At 37.8% G+C, this 25,521-nt stretch overlaps 1 protein-coding gene and 1 pseudogene across 4 annotated transcripts; both read left to right on the top strand.

Moving 5' to 3' along the window:
* The first annotated feature begins 1,733 nt into the window (after window positions 1-1,733).
* Window positions 1,734-24,433, top strand: LOC133707094 (immune-associated nucleotide-binding protein 9). 4 transcript variants are annotated; one of them, XM_062132633.1, is made up of 6 exons: window positions 1,734-1,857; window positions 2,703-2,949; window positions 3,084-3,361; window positions 3,986-4,150; window positions 4,248-4,382; window positions 24,039-24,433. In XM_062132633.1, exons 2-6 carry the CDS (start codon window positions 2,721-2,723, stop codon window positions 24,162-24,164), a joined length of 933 nt encoding a protein of 310 aa, XP_061988617.1. In that variant the 5' UTR covers window positions 1,734-1,857; window positions 2,703-2,720; the 3' UTR covers window positions 24,165-24,433. The 4 variants fall into 4 exon arrangements, with proteins under 4 accessions (XP_061988617.1, XP_061988614.1, XP_061988616.1 ...); XM_062132630.1 differs by lacking the exon at window positions 24,039-24,433 and adding an exon at window positions 5,109-5,590; XM_062132632.1 differs by lacking the exon at window positions 24,039-24,433 and adding an exon at window positions 5,109-5,590 and having other exon boundaries at window positions 1,756-1,831.
* On the top strand, window positions 7,752-10,939 carry LOC133707087 (immune-associated nucleotide-binding protein 9-like; annotated as a pseudogene).
* Window positions 24,434-25,521: the final 1,088 nt, after the last annotated feature.

Raw genomic sequence — 25,521 nt, 5'->3', positions numbered from 1 at the left:
TAGAAAAAGTGTTATAAGTGTTATCGAGCAAACTGGATGAACACTACTGGTTCTAGTAGATAATTGGATGTCTACTGAGGGTTAGTAGAATTGGGTAATTGTTACTGAGGGTTAGTAGAATTTGGTAATTGCTACTGAGGGTTGGTATATTGGGCAATTGCTACTAAGAATAAGTAAGAAATTGGATAATTCTTACTCATTGTTGGTGGAACATTGGTGACTACTACAATACTACTAATGGTAAGTGATATATTACTAACTGCAGTGATATGTTTCCTACTGAGGGTTAGTAGGGAATTAAGTAATTGCAACCAAGGATCAATAAGGCATATGGTAAGTGTTACTAAGGACAATATGGAACTGGGTAAGTGTTACTGAGGATCGCGACCAGTAGGAAATTGACTGCGTAATTTGGAAAATGGATGCTATTAAGGATCAATAGGAATAAGGTAATTGCTACTGCAGGTCAGTAGGAACAGAAAATTGCTACTGAGGATCAATAGAAATAAAGTAGATAATGTGAAATTCTTAAGAACTTGACTGTCATAATATATGCAATGGTAAGAAGCCGTGTAATGAGAAACAAAATAACTACCTTGACCACATAATACAAATTAAAAAGTCTAGCAAGAATAATCCTTGAATTAACAAACTACTTTTTTTTTGAAATAAAATTAACATCAGTGTTGTGTTAGCCTAAACATGAACACCAGAGCAGCAATTTATGAACGATCGAATACATATTAGCGACAACACCGAGAACAAAATCACAAACATATTTCAGCAACAAAATGTGAAAAAAAAAAATTAAAGAAATGAACAATTCATTTTGAATTTGATAAAAGTGAAATTGAGAAATTCAATATGGATACCTCAAATTGTCAGATTTAGGAACCAAACTTCATGTTTGAGTGAGGATTTCAAATTCTTCAGCCTCAATTGATCTCGATCTAGATAAAGATCTCAATCTAAATATGGATCTTAATCTTGTCTCTTTTTTATCTTCTATTTCTCTCTCTCATTGTCATTTGTCTGTGGGATTCCCAGAGGATGCATGGAGACTTTAAAGCTTAGGTCTTGTTCGTTGTCCTCCCCTTTCTCTTGAGTAGTGTAGATGTCACCAAATGATGGATGAAAGTCGACGTCGGAACTTACGAAAACGGAGAGGGGAGAGAGAGAGAGAGAGGACACATGTATGAGAAATGGGAGAATCTCGCACTGTCTTCCTCTGTTATGTGCCAAAATATAGATTCAGGGACGTTTTCGTCAATAGAAAAAGAAGAATAGGTCCCGAGTGGGTTTTACTCGACCGCATGGGCAATCCAAACTCACCACAAGGAAATGCGCTTCTTAGGCTTGGCGCAAGGGAATAATTGGGCTGTATTTGTAGTTTTGGGTAATTTGCTATAATAACAATGACAAAATCGAATTGGTAGTCCTATTCCTTGTTTAATCAAAAGAGGGATTTACTAATAAAAATTCGAGCCTAGAACTTTTATCAGAGATGAATGTGGGACTCCTATAGTAGTTGGCAACACCAAAATCTCTGTATCAATGTAGGAGAGTATACGAGCAGAAACTTCGGGTGGGTTTCTGGATTATCACACACGCAAAATAAAAAAAAAACAAAAAAAAAACTGGCGGGCCCCGCGAAGACTTAGTAGAGTCCATTTCCCTCAAAATATCATCCCCTCGAGGAGGATCGTATAAATACACAACTCATACACACACACACAGAGACTTCTCTTTTGTTATCTTCTCTACTTCTCTCTGTGTGGCCTCCGAAAGAGAGTCTCTCTGTTCTTGGCTTCGCTCTTCTTCCTCTACCTGAGTTGAGTTTCCTTTCGAGACGATCTTGTAAGCAAACTATTCCAATCGTACCGCGTCTTTCACTCTACACTTCTTTTTTCTTTTTTTGCTTTGTTTCGATTGTCGGCGTGCCCAGTGTTCATCAGAAAAAATCGTTTTTTTTTTTTTTTTTTTTTTTTTTGGGTTTTTGATTTTGCGAACAGAATGATTGTGGATCTTATGGTTAGCGTCTTCGGCTGGTTTAGGTTCTGGATTGTTGATCGTTTATGATTTTTTTTTTTTGGTAGATAGGTCAATTATCTTAATTGCGATCAAATTAATATTCTCCGGTTAGTATTTTAATGAATTGGACTTTGTTTCATAGCTGATCGATGATTATTAAGCTTAAATTTTGTGGTTGTTAATTATAATTTTTTTATTTGGTTGTTGTCCTTGCTTAATTTAGTCTATGATTTACTATTTTAAATTAGTTCATATGCTTTTGCCGCTTGGTTCAATGGTTATTATTATTATTATTTTTTTGCTAAAGAGAAGAAATGCTGTTGCTTTAGTTCTGGTTCTTGATCATCTTTATGTGGAATATCCTGTACTTGTTCCTAACTTGTGTTTGTGGCAATTACATTCAGTTATTCGTGCTGCTGACTCATAGACATATGGCTTACATGTTTGAAAATCAAAAATTAAATTTTTCTTTACTCATATAACCCAAGTCATTGCAATGAGTGTGAGTCTTCTAGATATATACAGTAATGTAAGTATTTCCGTGCTTTGTCATTATGAAGCAGTGAGAGAAGATAATATAGACTATTTGCTTGTTAGGTATCCTCTTTCTACTTGCATTACTTTTTGCATTTATGAAGCATTGACAGAAAATAAATTATATATGGTTGCAGGTATTCTGATTTTATACGATGGGTGGAAGTTCGATTGATGATGACTGGGAGCTTCCCTTTTCCAATGCTGCTCGCACTATGGTCTTAGTTGGACGCACTGGTAATGGAAAAAGTGCGACAGGCAACAGCATTCTTGGCAAAAAAGCTTTCAATTCCAAGCGTAGCTCTAATGGTGTCACGAGCACTTGTGAATTAAAGACTGCTATCTTGAGAGATGGACAGCAAGTTAATGTTATAGACACTCCTGGTAAAGTCTTGCTGACGTGTATTAGTTTTGTAATTATGTATCTAAAAAATGTCTTTAGGAGTAGCACTACGAGTATATAAAGTAGTTGCATTTAAGAACCTTTCTTTCCTTTTGATCTGTGTGGTATGCTGCAGGTCTTTTTGATTATTCTGCCAAATCAGACTTTATTGGCAAAGAAATTGTCAAATGCATTAATTTGGCCAAGGATGGAATCCATGCTGTTCTTGTGGTTTTCTCAACTAGAACTCGCTTTTCACAAGAAGAGGAGTCTGCAATCCTTAGCTTGCAAACTCTGTTTGGAAGTAAAATCTTTGACTATATGATTGTTGTCTTTACGGGAGGAGATGACTTTGAAGACAATGATGAGACATTGGAAGATTATTTGGGCCGTGATTGCCCGGAGCCTTTAAAGGTAAATTTGTTTCTTCAATTTCCTTTCCCTAGTTTAAAATGTCATGATAACATCACTACTTTCGTTTCCATTTCTGAATGAGTAGGATATGATATTCTTTCTAAATGTATGTGTTAACATCATCGTTGTATTGCATTTGGACTATAAGTTCGATAAAGAGTATAGTCAAGTTGAGACATGAGTTTAGAAGTATTGAAGTTCTGTTGAAGTATTCCTGTTGGTTCACCATTTTTTATTTTCTTTGCTCCCGAGATTTGTTTCCAAATGATATCAAACTGAGTGAAAATGCTTGTCCCCTCTAAACTGAGACTGTTCTTGGGAACTCCTCCCCTGTTCATTGCTTACATTAAATGTGTATTAATACTTTACAAAAAATATTGGTGTCATTGTCATTTGTTGTTCCCAGAAATAAAGTTGGTCTTCATTAACGATGTGTGGTGATATAAGATGTTCAAATGAGCAGTATCATTGACAGAAATCTATTAGTAACATGGAATTAATGGAAGATCATTTTGACATATTTTATGTAAGAATTTGCTTTTATTTTTATTGCTTGATCCAGTACTCTCTTTGATATGAGCCTATCATGCACTAGACTTATAATCAGTTCTTGCAATAATTTAGGAAATCCTTGGTCTGTGTGGAAATCGTCGTGTGCTTTTTGATAACAAGACTAAGGATGAAAGCAAGAGGGTCGAACAAGTGCAGCAGCTTCTCTCGCTTGTAAACTCGGTTATAGCACAGAATGGTGGGCGGCCATACACGGATGAGATATTTGCTGAAGTTAAGGTATTTGTTGTTTTCTTTTTTATTTATAGTAATTTCTTGAGATTATTACCATGTTGGTATTGAATATAATGATCAAAACATTGTTGCATCTGGACAGAAAGGGGCTATGAAACTTCGTGATCAACAAGAAGAGGTTGCTTCTTTGAAGGGGTATTCAAAACGAGAAATATCTCATTTGAATGAGCAGATGCAGCTAGCACATGATCTGCAGCTTAAACGAATTACTGAGATGGTAAATTTTCATCTGCATTTTGTTTGCATTTAATAATTGCCATCAGCATGTTTTAATAGTTGGCTTAGTTAAAACTACAATTTGCACTTTGCTGCATCCTGTGCCATAGTCCTGTGTCTATTGACCAACCCCTTTAGACCGAGATCTTTGTATTTGCAAAGAATGATGAATTTATGAATATTTTTTTGCATTGGCTGTTGGTCTTTTTTGTACAATAAATAGAAAAAGCCTAATAAACATAAATGTAGAGCAAGAGAATTGAACAGTTAACTAGAAATCTGTAAACACAATATCAGCTATATACTAAATGTGATTGGTTTAACACTCCCTGCAACTCTCACGAACTTGGAGACACGAGATTGGGAGAGGTTTGAACTGTCGGGTAGAAATCTAGATACACTTAAATGTGACTGAAGGGGAGCTTAATGTACTTGATAGTGGTTAATAAGATTTATAGAATGAAATCCTTATTGGTAGAATGAAACAAGTTAATTTCCATATCACCTTCATTTATTGAGTTTAGAATCTTGCATTGGGAATCTTATGATTCAGGTGCTATCCCATATAAAAACAATTCATTTTCTCATTCTTTGGATTTGGAAAGATCGAATGGGTAATATAGATCTCAGAGCAAAAATTGCCTCTATTAATAAGTTGTTTTTATATGCTTGTAAATATTGGACTTTTACTTTCATGTGTACTTTTAACTGAATCACAAATATACAGGTTGAGTTAAAGATGAGAGAAACAACTATGATGCTTGAACAAAAGTTAGCAGATGAACATGCTGCACGACTAAGAGCAGAAGAGACTGCCCAAGAGGCTCAACAAAGGTCCGAGGATCAAATCCGAAAGCTTAGAGACGATCTACAAAAAGCAGAGGAGGAGCTTCGGAAAAGAGTCGAAAGCAAGTGTGCTATTCTTTGATGTAATGATTGATAGGCCAAGTGGTAAGGAGATCGTGGAGTTTGCGGCAACTGGCTGCGACGTCTGGTTGATAATGGCTATAGTATCCTGTGTAAATGTGAAAGATGCTGGGTCAGAGTTGGAATTTTAATATCTAAACATATTTTTCCTCTTTTTATATGAGATGCTGGGTTGTTTGAGTGGGATTTCCACAACATTCTTTGTAGACTTTGAAAGATGGGATCGGCAACCCATGTGGTTTCAGTAGTGTTTTATGGTCATGTCTTTTGTTTCATGAGTTACATCTAAAAGTAATATGTCCTCTAATCCTATTTAATCTAGTTCCGCGTCAGCTGTTGCATCTTGGAACGACGGTAAGGTAGCCCTTACTATTTTCAAATATAAAGCAGGTTATAGAGTTGATTTGGTTATCGACTCAAATCATTCATTACCAACCCGGCTAGCATACCAAACCACTGGAACCAGTGGTGAAGAGGCCCCAGACATACATAAAAACTTCAGTGCAAGTGTATCTGAAGACGAAGGACCTGTTATTTTCATCATATACCAGAAACAATAACAAGCATATATTGTCTAGGGGCCATATTGATTCACCGAAAGTAGCATATTAAGATTGTACATTTGTTAAAGATTGTTCAAAAGTGTACAGCTTTGAGTACTTCAGTCAACTGCACAATGTGATCAATACAGAGATTGGTAAAAATCTTGTCAGGAGGTTTTGCATCCAGTATGATATGGTGTGTGGTATATTAGAGAAACTGCTGAATCGTTTAGTGTTACAAACGCTTGATCTTGGAACAGGCCAAGCTGTAATTGGGACTGAAGTTTTAAAGTGGAGTCTATTAACTCTATTTTGTCATCACCTTGAACGAGAACTCTTTCAGCCGACAAGGCTGTGAACCGAATGAAGGCAGTGATTAATTCCGCCGAACTGAGTTTAGTTGTGTTTGGAGAAAGAGATTTGTAAGAGCTGACAGAAGTAGATTAAACACTGAGGGAAGGATGATCTAAGATGTTGAGCCAATTATTGTTTGAGAATTTTCTTCAAAATGGGAGAACTATTTGCTGCTGCTTTCTGCTATACTGAGAAAATAGCAGCAGCAGGCAGTGCCTCTCAAATTGCGTAATAGGTTGCTTCAAAATTGTTTCTACAAGCGTTTATCCCTAGTTAAATGCTGATTATCACTGAAATAACTGATAAGAGTTGTACTGTACTACTAGCGGCCTTCAATTATAGCAAGACTAACAACTGCAGTTTTTTGATGTGCAAGTAATACTACCTTGCATATCATGTTGGTAAGAAACTCGATAACATGATATGTGATGCATAGTTATGATAGCTAAATATGTGTAGGCATCGATCATTTGTGTTCCAAAGAGTTTTATCAAGTGATTCCATTGGTACCCTTTAAAACCATGAAACTCCAGCTAGAAGACTTTGTACGCTACATTTTCCTTGTCATGTTAAAAAGTTTGGCACACAGCTCTTCTTTATGTTTCAAAAAGACAATTCTTTCAGCTGCTCTTCCACACTGTTTCGGTATTTAGCTTTTCTACACAGGATAAATGTTCATTATTCAAAACTTCATCATTCCATATTTGATATTTTCATAGCACTATACCCGGATTTACAGTACTGCTTTTCTTTTCTTTTTTTTTTTGGTCGAAGTTTACAGTTTTGCCGGAACATCAGAACTAGTCAACTAGAGACATTCAAAATTGAATTAAACAGTACGACTGTTGTGCCCTTTGCATGATCTCTCCCACAGTGCCGGCACCGGCAAAGGAATGCATATATTTTCCTCCATTGTACCAAGGAAAGAAGAATTAAACAGAGCACCTACTCCTTTCTGCAACTCAATTTGTGCAAGCAACATTTCATGCTGTTGCAAGAGGTACAGAACAAGAAAAAGATAACAGTAAGAAGAGAAGAAATGAACCTGCATGACATAGGATCTGCAGTCCTTTTATGCCCTTGACCTTAACTGTTAGGATTGCATGAAACACATGCAGAAATGCAGAAGCCTAATGTCTTCATGTCAAATATGGTACTCAAAAGATTTAAGGCCTTGAATGCAAGATGTATCATTTTGACAGAAAGTATTAGCAATTTAGCATTGTATGAGTGAAACCAGATGGATGTGCTGTAGAACGAAGAAACCCTTGGTGATAAAGTTTCCTGCATTTATTACCAAAATATGGTCATATATTCCTTGCCTTTCCAAACACTGGAAAGGAAAATTGATGGGAATTGCAATTTCCCATCCCCATGGAAAGAGCAAGGAATTGATTTTCTTTCCTTTCTTTCCGTGTAAATTAACTCAGCATCAATGTAGGAGAGTATACGAGCAGAAACCTTGAGGAGGATCATATAAATTCACAGCTCATGCACACACAGAGGGACATAACAAAGAACTTCTCTAATTGCCTCCGAGAGAGAGTCTCTTTGTTCTTGGCTTCGCTCTTCCCTCTGCCTGAGTTGAGTTTCCTTTCGAGACGATCTTGTATGCTTTTATTCCAATCGTACCGTCTCTTTCATTCTACAGTTTTTTTTTTTTTTGCTTTGTTTCAATTGTGGATCTTATGGCTAGCGTCTTCGGCTGGTTTCGCTTTTGAACTGTTGATCGTTTGTGATTGTTTTTGTTTTTGTTTTTTTGTTAGATAGGCTACAGTTATTCTAGATATATATAGTAATTTATTCTAGGTATATACAGTAATGCAAGTATTGCCGTACTTTTGTCATTAGGTAGCAGTGAGAAAAGATAATATAGACTATATGCTTGCTAGGGCCTCTTTCTACTTGCAATACTTTCCTTGTTTATGAAGCATTGACAGAATATAAAACATATATGGTTGCAGGTATTCTGATTTTGTATAATGGATGGAAGTTCGATTGATGTTGTCAGGGAACTTCCCATTTCTAATGCTGCTCGCACTTTAGTCTTAGTTGGACGCGCTGGTAATGGAAAAAGTGCAACAGGCAACAACATTCTTGGCAAAAACGCCTTCAAGGCCATGCGTAGCTCTAGTGGTGTCACGACCACTACTGAATTGAAGACTGCTATCTTGAGAGATGGACAACAAATTAATGTTATAGACACTCCTGGTAAAGTCTTGCTGACGTGTATTTGTTTTGTAATTTTGAAATAAATATTTGTTTTGTAATTGTGTATCTGAAAAATGTGTCTAGGAGTATCACTATGAGTATATAAAGTGGTTGCATTTAAGAACATGCTTTTCAACGGTTATTCTCTCCTCTTGATTTGTGTGGTACGCTGCAGGTATTTTTGATAATTCTGCCAAATCAGACTTTATTAGCAAAGAAATTGCCCAATGCATTAAATTGGCTGAGGATGGGATCCATGCTGTTCTTGTGGTTCTCTCAACTAATTAAAACTCGCTTATCAGAAGAAGAGGAGTCTGCAATCCATAGCTTGGAAACTCTATTTGGAAGTAAAATCTTTGACTATATGATTGTTGTCTTTACGGGAGGAGATGAGTTGGAAGAAAATGATCAGACTTTGGAAGATTATTTGGGCCGTGATTGCCCGGAGCCTTTGAAGGTAAATTTGTTTCTTCAATTTTGTTTTCCTTTCCCTAGTTTAAAATGTCATGATAACATCATTACTTTCGTTTCCATTTCTGAATGAGCAGGATATGATATTCTTTTTAACTGTATCTGTTAACATCATCGTGTATTTCATTTGGACTTAGAAGTTTGATAAGGAATATTGTCAAGTTGGAACATGAGTTTAGAAGTATTGAAGTTTTGTTGAAGCATTCCTGTTGGTTCTCCATTTTTTTCTTTTCTTTGCTCCCCAGATTTGTTTCCAAATGATATCAAACCTAGTGAAAATGCTTGTCCTCTCTAAACTGAGACAGTTCTTGGGAACTCCTCCCTGTTCTTTGCTTACATCAATGTGTATTACCTCTTTACAAAAACTATTGGTGTCATTGTCATTTGTTGTTCCCAGAAATAAAGTTGGTCTTTATTAATGATGTGTGGTGATACAAGGTAGACTTGGTTCAAATGAACAGTATCATTAGAAGTTGATAGAAATCTATTAGTAACATGGAATTAATGGAAGATCATTTGACATATTTTATGTAAGAATTTGCTTTTATTTTTATTGTTTGATCCAGTATTCTCTTTGATATGAGCCTATCATGCACTAGACTTATAATCAGTTCTTTAGGAAATCCTTGGTCTGTGTGGAAATCGCTGTGTGCTTTTTGATAACAAGACTGAGGATGTAAGCAAGAGGGTAGAACAAGTGCAGCGGCTACTCTCGCTTGTAAACTTGGTTATAGCACAGAATGGTGGGCGGCCATACACGGATGAGAGATTTGCTGAAGTGAAGGTATTTGTTGTTTTCTCTTTTATTTATAGTAATTTCTTGAGATTATTACTATGTTGGTATTGAATATAATGATCAAAACATTGTTGCATCTGGACAGAAAGGGGCTATGAAACTTCGTGATCAACAAGAAGAGGTTGCTTCGAAGGCGTATTTGAAACAAGAAATATCTCTTTTGAATGAGCAGATGCAGCGTCAACATGATCTGCTGCTTAAACAAATTGCCGAGATGGTATATTTTCATCTGCATTTTGTTTGCATTCGATAATTGCCATCATCATGTTTAACAGCTGGCTTAGTTAAAACTACAATTTCCACTTTGCTGCATCCTGTGCCATAGTCCTGTGTCTATTGACCAACCCCTTTAAACTGAGATCTTTGTATTGCAAAGAATAAATTTGTGTATATTTAGAGTAAGAGAATTGAACAGTTAACTAGAAATCTGTAAACACAATATTAGCATTCATACTAAATGTGATATAAGGTGGTTTAACACTCCCCACAACTCTCAGAATCTTGGAGACACGAGATTGGGAGAAGTTTGAATTGTCGGGTAGAAATCTGGATACACAGAATAGCAATGACATTAAATGTGACTTATGTACTTGATAGTAGTTAATAAAATTTGTAGAATGAAATCCTTATTGGTAGAATGAAACAAGTTAATTAAGTGGCCATATAACCTTCTTCATTTATTGAGTTTAGAATCTTGCATTGGGAATCTTATGATTCAGGTGCTCTCCCATATAAAAACAATTCATTTTTCCTTTCTTTGAATTTGGAAAGATCGAGTGGGTAATATAGATCTCAGAGCACAAGGTGTTTGCCTCTACTAATAAGTTGTTTTTATATGCTTGAAAATATTGAACTTTTACTTTCATGTATACTTTTATCTAAATCACAACTATGCAGGTTGAGCTAAAGATGAGAGAGAAAACCATGATGCTTGAACAAAAGTTAGCAGATGAACATGCTGCACGACTAAGAGTAGAAAAGACTACCCAAGAGCCTCAACAAGGGTCTGAGGATGAAATCCGAAAGCTTAGAGACGATCTACAAGCAGAGATGCGGAAAAGAGACGAAGAGACTGCCCAAGAGGCTCAACAAAAGTCTGAGGATGAAATCCGAAAGCTTAGAGACGATCTGCAAACAGAGATGCGGAAAAGAGCCGAAGAGACTGCAGAGATGAGGAAAAAAGCCAAAGAGAGTGCCCAAGAGGCTCAACAAAGGTTTGAGGATGAAATGCGAAACTTAGAGACGATCTGCAAGTAAAGATGCGGAAAAGAGCCGAAGAGACTACAGAGATGCGGAAAAAAGCTGAAGAGACTGCCCAAGAGGATCAACAAAGGTCTGAGGATGAAATCCGAAAGCTTAGAGATGATCTGCAAGCAGAAATGTGGAAAAGAGCCGAAGAGACTGCAGAGATGCGGAAAAGAGCCGAAGAGAGTGCCAAAGAGGCTCAACAAAGGTCTGAGGATGAAATCCGAAAGCTTAAAGATGATCTGCAGGCAGAGATGCGGAAAAGAGCCGAAGAGATTGCAGAGATACTGAAAAGAGCCGAAGAGAGTGCCCAAGAGGCTCAACAAAGGTCTGAGGATGAAATCAGAAAGCTTAGAGACGATCTGCAAGCAAAGATGCGGAAAAGAGCCGAAGAGACTGTCCAAGAGGCTCAACAAAGGTCCGAGGATGAAATCAGAAAGCTTAGAGACGATCTGCAAGCAGAGATGCGGAAAAGAGCTCAACAAAGGTGTGAGGATGAAATCCGAAAGCTTAGAGATGATCTACAAGCAGAGATGCGGAAAAGAGCCGAAGAGACTGCAGAGATACGAAAAAAAGCCGAAGAGACTACCCAAGAGGCTCAACAAAGGTCTGAGGATGAAATCCAAAAGCTTAGAGACGATCTGCAAGCAGAGATGCGGAAAAGAGCAGAGCAGACTGCAGAGATGCGGAAAAATGCTGAAGAGAGTGCCCAAGAGGCTCAACTAAGGTCTGAGGATGAAATCCAAAAGCTTAGAGATGATCTGCAAGCAGAGATGAGGAAAAGAGCTGAAGAGACTGCAGAGACGGGGAAAAGAGCCGAAGAGAGTGCCCAAGAGGCTCAACAAAGGTCTGAGGATGAAATTCGAAAGCTTAGAGACAATCTGCAAGCAGAGATGCGGAAAAGAGCCGAAGAAACTGCAGAGATGCAGAAAAGAGCCCAAGAGGCTCAACAAAGGTCTGAGGATGAAATCCGAAAGCTTAGAAACGATCTACAAGCAGAGATGCGGAAAAGAGTCAAAGTTGGGGGCTCAAAAAAGTTCTAAGGATGAAATCCGAAAGGTTAGAGACGATTTGCAAGCAGAAATGTGGAAAAGAGCCCAAGAGACTGCCCAGGCTTAACAGAGATCTAAGGATGAAATCCAAAAGCTTGGAGACCATCTGCGAGCAGAGATGCGGAAAAGAGCCGAAAAGATTAACCAAGGAAGCTAAACAAAGTGCTAAGGATGAAATCCGAAGGGTTGCCTCTAATCCAAACGAATGTTCTCTAATGTAATGATTGATAGGCTATGTGGTACTATCGGAGTAGAGGATCTTTTACATTTGTGTATATGACGTTATCTCGTTGTTGGGGCAATCCTTTAAAAACAAGGTACTAGAGCTCCCTAAGCCACAACTCTATTTCTTCTTCACCACCAGCCATTCCAAAAGCCATTAGCCGTTGAGTTTCCTTCTGCAAATGATATAACCCTACAAGGTGGTGCGCTATCATCTTTGCGGTTAGGCCTTGGTGGCGGTCTTCCTCATCTATCAACTTCAGCACGGACTTTGGGGTAGTCTTGCCATTGCTAAGCCTACCGAGTTGTATCACCGCCTCCACGACCCGCCGGTGATGCTCCAGCGTCCGTGACGATGACATCTTTTTAGGTGCCACGTATAGGCTTTCAAGGGTGACTTTGTTATTGGAAAATAATGCTTCAGACCTTTTCTGTAGTACCCCAAGCAAGGAAATGTGGAAGTCAAGGTAAAAGCTTCTACAACAACACCCCGCCAGGCTCAACAGCTCCGCCTTTAAGGCATTGTGTACTCCAACTTTTTCTTTATCACCACCCAAGAGGATAAAAGTATCCACGCACTGCTTGTGGTGCTCCAACGTCCACTCGAACATCCTTGGTGTAGTTGTTCCTCGGTGATCTCCTTCAACCACAAAGCGAAACATGTTCATCTTGATAGCAAAGAATATATACGGTGGATTTTTTGTTGCTAGCAAGTGCCCTAGCGCCAAATACTGCTGGTGAATTTATAAAAAATAAAAAATAACTTTATAGTTAAACTGTGATAATAATGACTGATTACGACACGATGTCTGAAAATACTTAACCATCAAAAAACAAAACGTTATTATAATAATTCCAGCCGAACTCCCACTACTCTCATAAAGCAACTTTTCTCGGCAATAGCGATCACAGGATACCTTTATTTCCTTTTTCTTTTTTTGGTGCTTCTAGTCACACCGGGAAGTTCCTGGCTATATATATATATATATATATATATATATATATATATATATATATATATATATATATTCTCAATATTATATTATTTCTTTTGAAGGTGTAAACTAGGGTGTGGCATGGAGTTGAAAAGAAATGTTGTAATTTTGATTCATATAAATTGTAATTTTTGTTCAAATAGATGTAAAATGAGTGTATGATAAATATCACAGTACAATAGCTTTTAACGGGAAAAATGCTGACTTTTCTTTGTTTATTGCATGGTTGTTCCACCATTTGCTGGACCGAAGCTACAAATGCAAAAGATAGTTTACAATTACAAACCGCATAATGCAATATCTTTCTCTCTCATAAGATGAATGCATTGTAATATCTACCCTTGTAAAGTAAGAGTCAGGTGCGTGTAGGTGATGTCAAATCAAACTGATATAAAGTACTTCATTAATTAAAACAAACCACTCTATTGCTTAGGGTCTAGGGTGGAAGTTTAGTATACCTTAAATAGATATAACTTTGCTGATTTCAAAATCCCAATTCTGAGCCAAAGTTTCTGGTTGAATGCTTCATGGTTAAAAGTATTTTATTTGCAGTTTCACCACTTGCTGGACCCATGTTACAGATACAAAAGCAAGGTTACAATTACCTGTCGGTAAATGCAATATCTTTCTCTCTCATAAGATGAATGCATTGCAATATCCACCCTTGTAAAGTAAGAGTCAGGTGCGTGTAGGTGATGTCAAATCAAACTGATATAAAGTACTTCATTAATTAAAACAAACCACTCTATTGCTTAGGGTCTAGGGTGGAAGTTTAGTATACCTTAAATAGATATAACTTTGCTGATTTCAAAATCCCAATTCTGAGCCAAAGTTTCTGGTTGAATGCTTCATGGTTAAAAGCACTGAAAATAGCACGATTGTTTCACCATTTGCTGGACCTATGCTACAGGTGTAAAGGCAGGGTTACAATTATCGAGAGGGCAATGCAATATCTTTCTCGCAATATCTTGGTAGTCTTTACTTAACTCTTTCCAAAAGCCGAATAAAATAAAAAAATAGCTGGGTTTTTTGAACATAAACGGGAGGTAAAGAGATAATTCTCATTTATTATTTTTTAAACAAAATAGTTTGGGTTTAGGTTTATGGTTTTTTAAACAAAGCCAACAATTACTTGAAAAAGAGGTCCAAATATTGGTTGGAGGGAGATGACTTTGTTATGGGTAAGCATTACTCATAATATGTGTACAGTAATTAGTCGTTTATTATGGTTATCAGTCCTTTCAATAATTCAAATTACTCATAATGTTGTATATTCGAAATAAAAATTTATACTGTATTTTCCATTGACCAAATCAATAACAATTACAGACAATTTGTGATTGATGTGACTCAACTGTAGCAATTGACCTAGTCAGTCACAAATTCTTGGAGAGACGGACACAATTCATCCCACATCATAACCAAGTTTGTATGAGGGTGGCTGTTCGGTTTTGCACTTCAAGATTGTGATAAAATTTGCCACCTCATTTTCACACTTTTCTTTTGCAATATTGCACATATGATGATTGGTACTATAATTTCAGTTTATTAAGACTTCCTCTAAAGTAGCTAAAATATAAATATTAACAAATAAAATGTGATTAAATAGAATGTGAACTCTAAAACCTTTTGCTCCTCGATCATTTGCTACAGTCGCTTGATGATCACCTCCTCCAATGTTTTAAAAGGCTGAGGCGTAGCCGGATGAGCCTCAGTAAGGCGTAAGCCTTACGTATAAATTACCTGTATTTATGTATAGAACTAGTTTTATATATAGAACATGTATTGCAACAAAAAATACATTATAAATTGTCATCCATTCATAATAAACAAGTACTAAAACCATATGATTCAACAAAATCACCAAACCTAAAATAAAGTCCAAAGATTTAGTCCATCGCCAAGCATGATATTTCTTTGTTGTCCCACTAGAACTCATTGTGCCTACACAATTTCAAAACTTATATTAAATTATCAATTTAAAGTGGAAGCAGGACAATGCAATCATAAACAAAACAAAACAGAAGCTATACCATAAGCTATACATAATTAAGGAGGGACCATAGGCCCAACAAACAGAACAATTACATGTACGTTTACATTACAGAAACTTTCCTAAAGCTAGGACTGTCACTCAAATCAGCTAAACCTTCCCATAGCAATTTTTGCAGATTTAATAATCAATACCCATGCCATCTTAGCGAGACCGAACGAGCAAATGAATATGAGATAGAGAAATGAAATGCATATGAGCTACCAGGCTACCAGCAAAGAACATACTTTCTTGCTAAAATGTAAACCAATACAGATTGTTCTACAAACCAACCTGCAATTTCTGCAGATTCAACAAGCTGTCAATAAGCAGTTACCAATTTCAAGTGATTTGAATGAAAAGAAGTGTAACTGATATTATTCCCAGATTTGAACTTAATCAACTAAAAGAAGTGAAATGAACCCATCTAAACATTAATATTATTCCCAAATTTGAAGATAATCAACAAAAAGAAACAAATAAATTTCCATAATCCATACACGACACAAACTAATGAAGAGGGTTGTAGGAGTAGCAAACTATATCTTCAGGTCAAAAACAGAATGCAACCATTGTTAGTCATTTACCCACAATCATCTACAAATCAACACGAAACAGTGACCAACTGACCATATTCAATTATTCAGTAAGAAATTAAGAATACATAGATGATAGATGTTCAAATTCCAATTCCAATTGCACATAACAAAGAAAAACGAAACCATCCAAAGAAACAAGGAAAGTTGATCGAACCATGATCATACCTTGAACTCCTTTTCTTCAAATCGAACTACAACTCTCCAACTCTCTTCAAATCTTGCTCCAATTTCTGCAAATAGCCTCTTTTAGAACCAAATTCTTGAGAAAAGTTATGGGCTCTTCATGATTTTATCAATTTTTCAAGTAAGGGATTGGGATTGAGAGTGAAGAGTCGGGGAGGACTGAGAAGGCTGTTTGAGTGATTTGGGGATTGGCTCGGGTACAGAACTCGACCTAAATGAATCGACTCTCAACAAACACCAAAACGACGTGGTTTTGGTGTGTAAAAAAAAAAATTTCTCAGGCGTTCGCTCCCGACGCCTTAAGGCGCGTCTTTGCCGCCTTCCTTAGCGCCTTGGCCGCCTCTGCGCCTCAGCTGCAAAACAGAGGCTTTTTCCAGCACGCTTCACACCTTTTAGGCCTTAAGGCACGCCTGACGCGCGCCTTTTAATTCCTAGCGATGCATCCTGAACGTTTGGTTCCAATAGGTGGACCTCCATCACTTATGCCATCATCCTGAACAATAAAAAGGATTCTCAGCTTATCTAACAAACAAAACAGGTGACATATTTATTAGGACATAGAGAAGAGGCGGGAGGGTGGTCAGGGACAGTGATGTCCAACCTTGGCTTCAATGCCATTGTCTCCTTTGCCTCTCAATTCCCTAGATCTCAGCTCCGATGCCTGGCGATGCATCACATCTAAAGCACCTATGCTCCACTCTAGCCACTCATTTACGTCCTAGACATAGACCTGGCAAGCAATACATAGAGATCAGCCATTTCAAAAACCAACACTACGACACAAGTTGATGAAATTTCAACATGTTACATGTATAACGAGCAAATCTGCTGCGTTTAATTTACTTACAGCTTTAATGGTTGAAGGAAAGGGATATGTATCGCTAGGAACACCACGGGACACGGTGACCATTTTCACTCGGAAATCTTTTGGATTTTGCCAATTCGACAAACTCACTTGCCAATAGGGCTGAGGGAGGTGAGAAATGTCATGAGGGTGCACTGGAAGGGGCTGCTCCGTGTTCTCCTGCAAAATAAAAATATAACTCCTCTTGTTCATAGAACATCATTTAGTCCCTTTGCCCACAAACTGAAAGCAAAAGAAGTCATGTGGACACTCCTATTTAGGACTTGGTCCTCATATAGTTGTGAAGGTGTTGATACGACCAGGCATTTAAGCGCAAATGGTTTGCGAAAATGAGATCAAATGAAGGTGGTCATGGATTAGCGAAGTTCAAGGACAGATTATACTCACATCTGCTGGGTAGTCAGGGTACTTAATGTATTTTTAAGTCCATAATCGGTACTTTTCTTCCCCCACCTCCCGCAGGTAATCTGCGGCTGGATAACCCAAAGTGCCGTCTCTGATCTCCTTGCTGTTAGGTTCATCAAACATTGAGCCTGGAGGAGGTTTCAGAATGGAATACCTTTGGAGGTTTATGCTCTGTGGAGTTGACAGGACCCGCCCGAGATTTCACCCCGAAATCCGAAGTGGCCCTGCTGGGCCACCTTAGAAGAAATTCTATTAAAAATTTGGTAGAACTTCCCCTAAAAATGGACTACCCAAAACCTGTAGAAAAACATTTACACTTCTAAGCAATCCATCCTTATTCTCCTGGAGCCACCCTGCTCCCCAAATCACAACATCTTCCAATTCACATTACACAAATCTCAACTTAATAACATTAATCCCACAGGTTATCAGAGCAATTCTAAACCAAAAGGTATAATAGAAATAAAAGTAAAGAGGGTGAAGGATCGATAGATCCTACAATGCGGAAGCAGTGACAACTATGCCTCAACCCGTGTACACCTGACCTCAACTAATTTCGCCTGCAAACTGGGCATCTGAAACCGAAGGGCCTAGGGGAAAGTATTGAAAAATACGTTAGTGTGAGTAGACAAAAATAAATAATCAAGATAATTTAAAAGAAGCAAACTTGAATACTTTCCCACGTATTTAAACTTATAAAGCCTCGATGCATGCAACGTTTATAAAACGTATTTCTTTAAACTGAAAATCTCGTGAAAACATTCCAGCCCCGCTGGTTAAGAGAAATCGGACTAGCCCCGCTAGTCAAGTAATAATAGGATATGGGGAAGAAATATCACCATACGGGTAAAGGAGCCCCTTAGGCTCTACGTACCCTTGACTGCCACTCACACATAGATTGTGTGAGGAGGAGAACTAATAACCTCGACTACCACTCACGTGAGGAGACATAATCCGAACGACCCGAGTATGGCGAGGAAAACAATCGAAAACCAGTAAATCCATAAATCCATAAAGCTTCCCCAATATCTCACGAGAAAAAAATAAGTATATTCCAATGACGTGGCCCCGCACGCCAAAATATTCTCAAAAACATAACAAATAGGAGAGATAAAATTATAAATCGTAACTCAGAAACAAAACCAAATCCACAATCATCAATAAGGCATTCCCAATGCCAAAACCGAAAGTCGATGAATAAATAAGAAAAAAATATCTCCATCGAAATCCCATTTCGAAAATCTTTTAAAAATCTCAAATCGATGAATAGAAAGATAATATATAATTCCATAAATCACATCGGAAAATAATTCGTCGAAAAATCATTATAAATTGTAAATTCAAATTCGAGCGTAGAAAACTCTCGTTCTAAAATCATGATGGAAAATCCGACCAATATTCCAAATATATATTCCAAAACCAAATAATATCCGAAACTAAAAATAATAAGCTCGACAAAATATTATGATAATTAAATAAAGCATTAATTCAAGAAACAACGCATGCATCAACATTTAAAACAAAAGTCCACTCACAGTACTATATAGGTGACCACGCATACGGGTTTCTTCGTCGAGCGGTAACTCGGTATAGCGGCCTGTACACAATTATATTCCGTGAACAACAATTCGACAATTAAATACGATTCCAAAATCAATCCTCTTAAATCAACATCTCCATTTTCTTCAATTCAACCCAAACTTTACCACCAACACCATTTCATTAATTTTCAAGTTCTAGGGCAGATTCGAGAGAAGTCTGACGGTCGGATTCTCATAAATCGATAATCAAAATTCTAAATCTTCGAAAATTAGAAATCGATTCAAAACTTCTTCAATCTTCACCAAATTCACATATCTAAGCTCTAGATCAAAAATAGGATTTAACTAGCTACAACAGAACCCATAATATTGCCATACGCGCCTCCAAGCGCGACCTACAGTGGCGGCGCGTGGGCCCACGCGCCGCTGGCCAACTTAACCTCCGACTACCAAATTTCAGCCACAACATCTACTCAACAAGCCTAATACTTTTCTCAACTACAACAAGTTTCAATTTTACCTTGAAGTGCTCGAATTTGGCCGGTGAAAATTTTCCAGAAATTTCAAAACCCTAGAATCGGGTTTTTGCTTGATTCTTCCTATACAATGCAAATCGATGCTTGAAACTTGAAGGGAAATGTCAAATGGCTCGAGGCGCTCCCATTGGACTTGGTTTGGTGACCGGAGATGGCCGGAATTGGAAAAATTGCCGGAAACCTCCAACTGCTACAGTAAACTTCAAGTCGTCGATCCTCACTTCTCCAGCCAAATTGCCGTGACCCACTACCACCGGCGTGTGCAGCGGAAGGAGGCGGTCCTATACTGATCGGCGGCACGCCGTCAGGTGGCAGGACGGCGGCGAATCGAAAGGAAGAAAACGGAGACCGAAAGGGAAAGAGAGAGAGCTCGGGGGAGAGGAGAGAGAAAGGTGGGTTTCCGGATTTGGAAACCTACCACAGTAAAATTCTAATATTTATACCCAATTTACCATGAACAGTAACTTTCGTATTTCACTTATAACTTTCGCATACGAACTTCGATTTTTACGTACCACATATGCACGCGCTCGGTTTAACGTCCTCTACAACTTTCATGAAGAACATTTTCTCCAATTTTGACCCGAACAAAAAGTCAACTTTTAGGACCACTAAAAGTATCGAAACAAAGTAAAAAGTGAAAGTAATTGTCGTTTACCGTCTAAATGACTAGTAAACCGGTAAATTGAGATACGGGATGTAACAGGAGTGACCCGCTCGCCTAAATACCATGCATAGCCGCAAGGCCCAGAGAAGAGAATTCTCTTCTCGCTAATTTCAATGGTTTCACGCACGTACTTGGGTAATGAAGATGTGGGTCAGTTCCCCATGGGTGCCACTCCACCTGGGCAGGTTTCCCATATTGATTACATAACAATTCACCGATTTCTGTTATAGTGCTATTTATCAATTTAACATAAAAAATTTCCCGAGAGACCCTATCTTGAATCCAAGCTTTAACTGCAACTACTCAAGACCAAGCTTTAACTGCAACTACTCAAGACCAATAACATTGCGACTCGCATTTTGAAATCCGTATCCTTCTGCTTCTGGAATTGTCGATAACTATTGAATCCTCGAATTGAATCCTTATTCAATGACGACCATCATTGAAGTACTTCAAATCAATATCGATCGCTCGAAAGCTGAGAATTATCTTATTATCCGAATCGACGCATGTCTTAGAAATTTCCAAGGACACCCAAATCTTCATTCCCAATTCTTCAATACTTTTCCAAATCAATACAAGCAAGTCCTTAGAATACTATGGACACCCAGTTGCCAGTTCTCTCATTTCTATTTCAATTTACTTCGACTGTTATTCCAAAATTCGCCGAACATAACATTTTCCATATTCAACCAAACTATCCATCAAACTCGATTACACTGTCAACTGCTCAGGTATCAGTAAAACCTTAAATTATTCAATTCTTGCTTTGCACCCAATTTCTGTTTATTCAGAATAAGGATCAACATCCTTCATTCAAACTCTTTCATACTTTCTTTTCTTGAACTGATTTACATTTTGAGAACCCAACAAAGGGACACCAACAACACTGCTCCAAATCCAAACCAGTCACTGACCCAGACAAATGACAAATGATAAATTGGTAGTCACAGGAACTATGAACACGCAGTAGCCACAAAACCCAAAACTCCAGTTCTTCTTCGATTTTTCTGGAATTCAAGCAGAACCCACATCCAAATCCTACTCCAAAGTTTCTGTCAAGATTAGTATCACTAGAAGCTGACCAAAACTGAAATCAAACTCAAAAAATAGTAAACCCGTAGAAGCAGTAAAACCCCAAAACTCCAATTTCTTCAATCTTCACCAAAACTGAAAATCAAGGGCACAATCATGTACAACTCGATGAGAGGAAGAAGTTCGACATCTTAATTGTCGCCGGTGCCGGCTTCGATCGCCGGAAAACATAAAAATCCGCCCGAGGCCCAAAACAACCAAATCTTAAAACATGAACCAAATCTGAAAACTAATTGCGCAAACATGTAGAGCTCACTGAGTAGATGACTTTTGATACCTCACATACCATGGACGGTGACTGGAGTCGCCGGAAAATGCCTCGAAACCGCCGAACCTTCTTTCCTTCGATTCTCTGTCGCCGGCCGTCATTTGACAAAACCACAAGCACAGAGATGACGGCGACCTCAAGAGGAAGCTCTGGTCACCGGCGCGACGCCAGCCGGATGACGGAGAAAGGGCCGGGTCTCCATTGCTGGTATCCGGGTCGGCAGAGACTCGGTCGGGGCTTCGATCAGATGCCGTTAACGGAGGGGCAACATGGTCATTTTATATAAAGCTATATGCAGTGGGTAAAAAAAACCTTTACTGCCGGCCCCATCCTTCTCAACTGCCAATCAGTACTGTTGCCGAACTGTCGAAGGGATCCGCACCGAAACTGAAGAGGAAGGGCAGAAAGGCAACGACACAACCCCTTTGAATTTCAAAGAGAGGGTGCAAAACCAATGACAGTAAAGAGCTATGGCCGTATTTGGCACACACGATTAGATTGGAGAAGGATATATGACCGGCATAGATTGGATTGGGAATGAATTGGCGAAATGTGTTCTTGTGTTTTTGAAATGGTTGGAGTCTTGGAGATGGATGGTTTTGGGGGGTCGGTGCGAATGGTGCATGGTAGACAAATCGGGGTAAGATAAAACCCATATCGGATCCGATTTTGTTTTTTGGTCTGGTGCCAACTCTTGCAGGAGTTGAAACCCAATTACCCAAAATCGTATTAAGGAGCACAAGCAGCAAGAACGAAGACTCTCTCTTTGTTAGAGCTATGAATATCAGCCGACTGCTGCTTCGCGTTGCATTGTTTGCTTTGAGAATTAATTAGCCTCTATTTAGTTGGTGAATGAGTGTCAGTGAGGAGGAGCAACTATAAGCAAAATAAGAGAGAAGAAGTCGTTACTGCTGGGACTAAGAGAGCTGCACCATATTACAAACGGTGGTGCGTTGGCTGAGGCAGACGGTACAAAACTACAAAATGTGGCAGCCCGGGATCGAGCCACCTCAATCCTTTTTTTTTTTTTTTTCTTTCTAATGCAAATTAAATTGAAATTTTTAGTTTAAATCCGTTGATTATTGTTTTTGATGGAATGACATTAGTGACTTAAAAATGAATTGAAAAGAAAAACTTCAAAATCAACTTAAAAAATTAAACTTGAATACTTTAATAAATTTTAATTAAATATAATATTAAAGTGTTTAGAAAAACTAATCTTGAAGATTAAGTCTTTTGAGTTCTTAAGCATGAGCAATAGAGGTATACCATATGAAAAATGGTCATGAAAAGTGCTCTCATAGTACTAATGACGGATTGTCAAGTTGTGTCTTAGTTTTAGTAAAAACGAAGACATTGCGGTTGATTCAGTGGATTGTTGTTGAGACAAAGTCGAAGCGGAGAATATTTTGAAAATGAGACAAAATATCTTAATTATTACATCAAATGGTTGGTTTCACAATGTCTTATGTCTTTATGGGTTTGACTTTAGAGGAATGTAATTTGTAAATATAGTAAATATAGTATTATTAAGTTGTTATCGGTTGACCATATAGATCAAAGTCAAAACAATGATAAAATTGGTTGATTTTTTCACAACAAACATAAAATATTTCAATCATCTCATCCAACGGTCGGTCTAAAAGAATTCAATTTCCTCATATTTGTCGTTTTCGAAAAGTCTACATCACTATATAAGCAATATACAAGTTATACAACACTAGTAGGCACATAGGTATTTCTAGCTATTTGCAAAAACAAAATTGAAAATCGATAGCTTTGACATTATCCATGTATTTAACGCATGTTAATAGATACCGCAAACAAAAATTAACTCGGTCGGCCTTCGTTTTCATATTGGTCAAAGGGGTCAACATAATATACAATTATGCTTCCCTAAGGGGAGCCGAACTATGGGGATGTAAATATCCCGGATTTTTTTACATCGGTTGATACACCTTGTCCCCGCGAGAGTGTGAGCATTGATAAATCGAGAAAATGAGTTGCGAGGAAGTGATTACGAAGAGTTATAGTTTGATGAATATTTAAATTTAGTGTTGACCACGCGGATCGAGGCGAAAACAAGTCAATTTTGTACCATTTACATATTTCCCTACTTTGATCACATCCAACAGTCAAATTTGTCACATTCTATTTCTTTCACTTTTTTCGTCTTAGAAGGTATACTTGATAGGACCCGACCTAGAATTTCACCCTGAAATCCGAAGTGGCCCTACGGGGCCCACTTTTCGAGAAAATTCAGCAGAACTTTCCCTAAAATGGACAACCCTAACCTGAAAAGAAGTAAAGTCACACTTCTAAGCAACCATCCTTATACTCCTGGAGCCACCGTGCTCCCCGAATACCAACAACTCCATTTTCACGTTAAAATAAATCTTGTAGGTTATCAGAGCAATTCTAAAACAAATATAAAGAGAATAAAGGATCAATAAATCCTAAACTGCGGAAGCAATGAAAATTCATATAAAAACAAATTCATTTTCCCATTCTTTGGATTTGGAAAGATCGAGTGGGTAATATAGATCTCAGAGCACAAGGTGTTTGCCTCCATTAATAAGTTGTTTTTATATGCTTGTAAATATTGAACTTTTACTTTCATGTGTACTTTTAACTAAATCACAAATATACAGGTTGAATTAAAGATGAGAGAAACAACTATGATGCTTGAACAAAAGTTAGCAGATGAACATGCTGCACGACTAAGAGCAGAAGAGACTACCCAAGAGGCTCAACAAAGGTCTGAGGATGAAATCTGAAAGCTTAGAGATGATCTACAAAAGCAGAGGAGGAGCTTCGGAAAAGAGTCGAAAGCAAGTTTGCTAATCTTTAATGTAATGATTGATGGGCTATGTGGTAAGGAGATCGTGAAGTTTGTGGCAACTGGCTGCGACGTATATGGTTTATGATGGCTATGGTATCCTGTGTAAATGTGAAAGAAGCTGGCTCACAGTTGGAATTTTTATATCTAAACATACTTTTCCCCTTTTTATATGAGATGCTGGGTTGTTTGAGTGGGATTTCCACATTCTTTGTAGACTTTGAAAGACGGGATCAGCAACCCATGTGATTTCAGTAGTGTTTTATGATCATCTCTTTTGTTTCATGAGTTACATCTAAAAGTAATATGTCCTCTAATCCTATTTAATCTAGTTCCGAGTCAGCTGTTGCATCTTGGAACGACATGTAAGGGAGCCCTTACTATTTTCAAATATAAAGCAGGCTATGGAGTTGATTTGGTTATCGACTCAAATCATTCATGTACCAACCCGTACCAAACCACTGAACCAGTGGTGAAGAGGCTCCAGACATAAAAACTTCAGTGCAAGTGTAACTGTAGATGAAGGACTTGTTATTTTCATCATATGCCAGAAACAATAACAAGCATATTGTCTCGGGGCCATGTTGATTCACCGAAAGTAGCATATTAAGATTGTTCAAAGATACAACTTTGAGTACTTCAGTTAACTGCACAATGTGATCTATGCAGAGATTCGTAAAAATCTTGTTAAGAGGTTTTGCATCCAATATGATATGGTGTGAAAGGTATATTAGAGAAACTGCTGAATCGGTTTGTGTTACAAACGCTTGATCTTGGAACAGGCCAAGCTGCAATTGGGACTGAAGTTTTAAAGTTAATTTTATTTTGTCATCACCTTGAACGAGAACTCTTTCAGCTGACAAGGCTGTGAATCGAATGAAGGCGGTGATTAATTCCCCTAACAGAGTTTAGTTGTGTTTGGAGAAAGAGATCTGTAAGAGCTGACAGGAGTAGATTAAACACTGAGGGAAGGATGATTTAAGATGTTGAGCCAATTACTGTATAGAATTTTCTAGAAGCGGGCAGTGCCTCTCAAATTGCGTAATAGGTTCCTTCAAAATTGTTTCTAGAAGCGTTTATGCCTAGCAGTAAATGCTGATTATCACTGAAATAACTTATAAGAGTTGTACTATACTACTACCGGCCTTCAATTATAGCAAGACTGACAAATGCAGTTTTTTGATGTGCAAGTAATACTACCTTACATATCATGTTGGTAAGAATGCATCAGTTTGAGTGATTTTAAGGAACTCGGTAACATGATATGTGATGCATAGTGATGATATCTAAATATG

The sequence above is a fragment of the Rosa rugosa genome, chromosome 4 (assembly GCF_958449725.1).
Source record: "Rosa rugosa chromosome 4, drRosRugo1.1, whole genome shotgun sequence".
Taxonomy (NCBI): Eukaryota; Viridiplantae; Streptophyta; class Magnoliopsida; order Rosales; family Rosaceae; genus Rosa; species Rosa rugosa.
The sequence above is the reverse complement of the archived record's forward strand: the minus strand, read 5'-3'. Positions and strand labels throughout refer to the sequence as shown.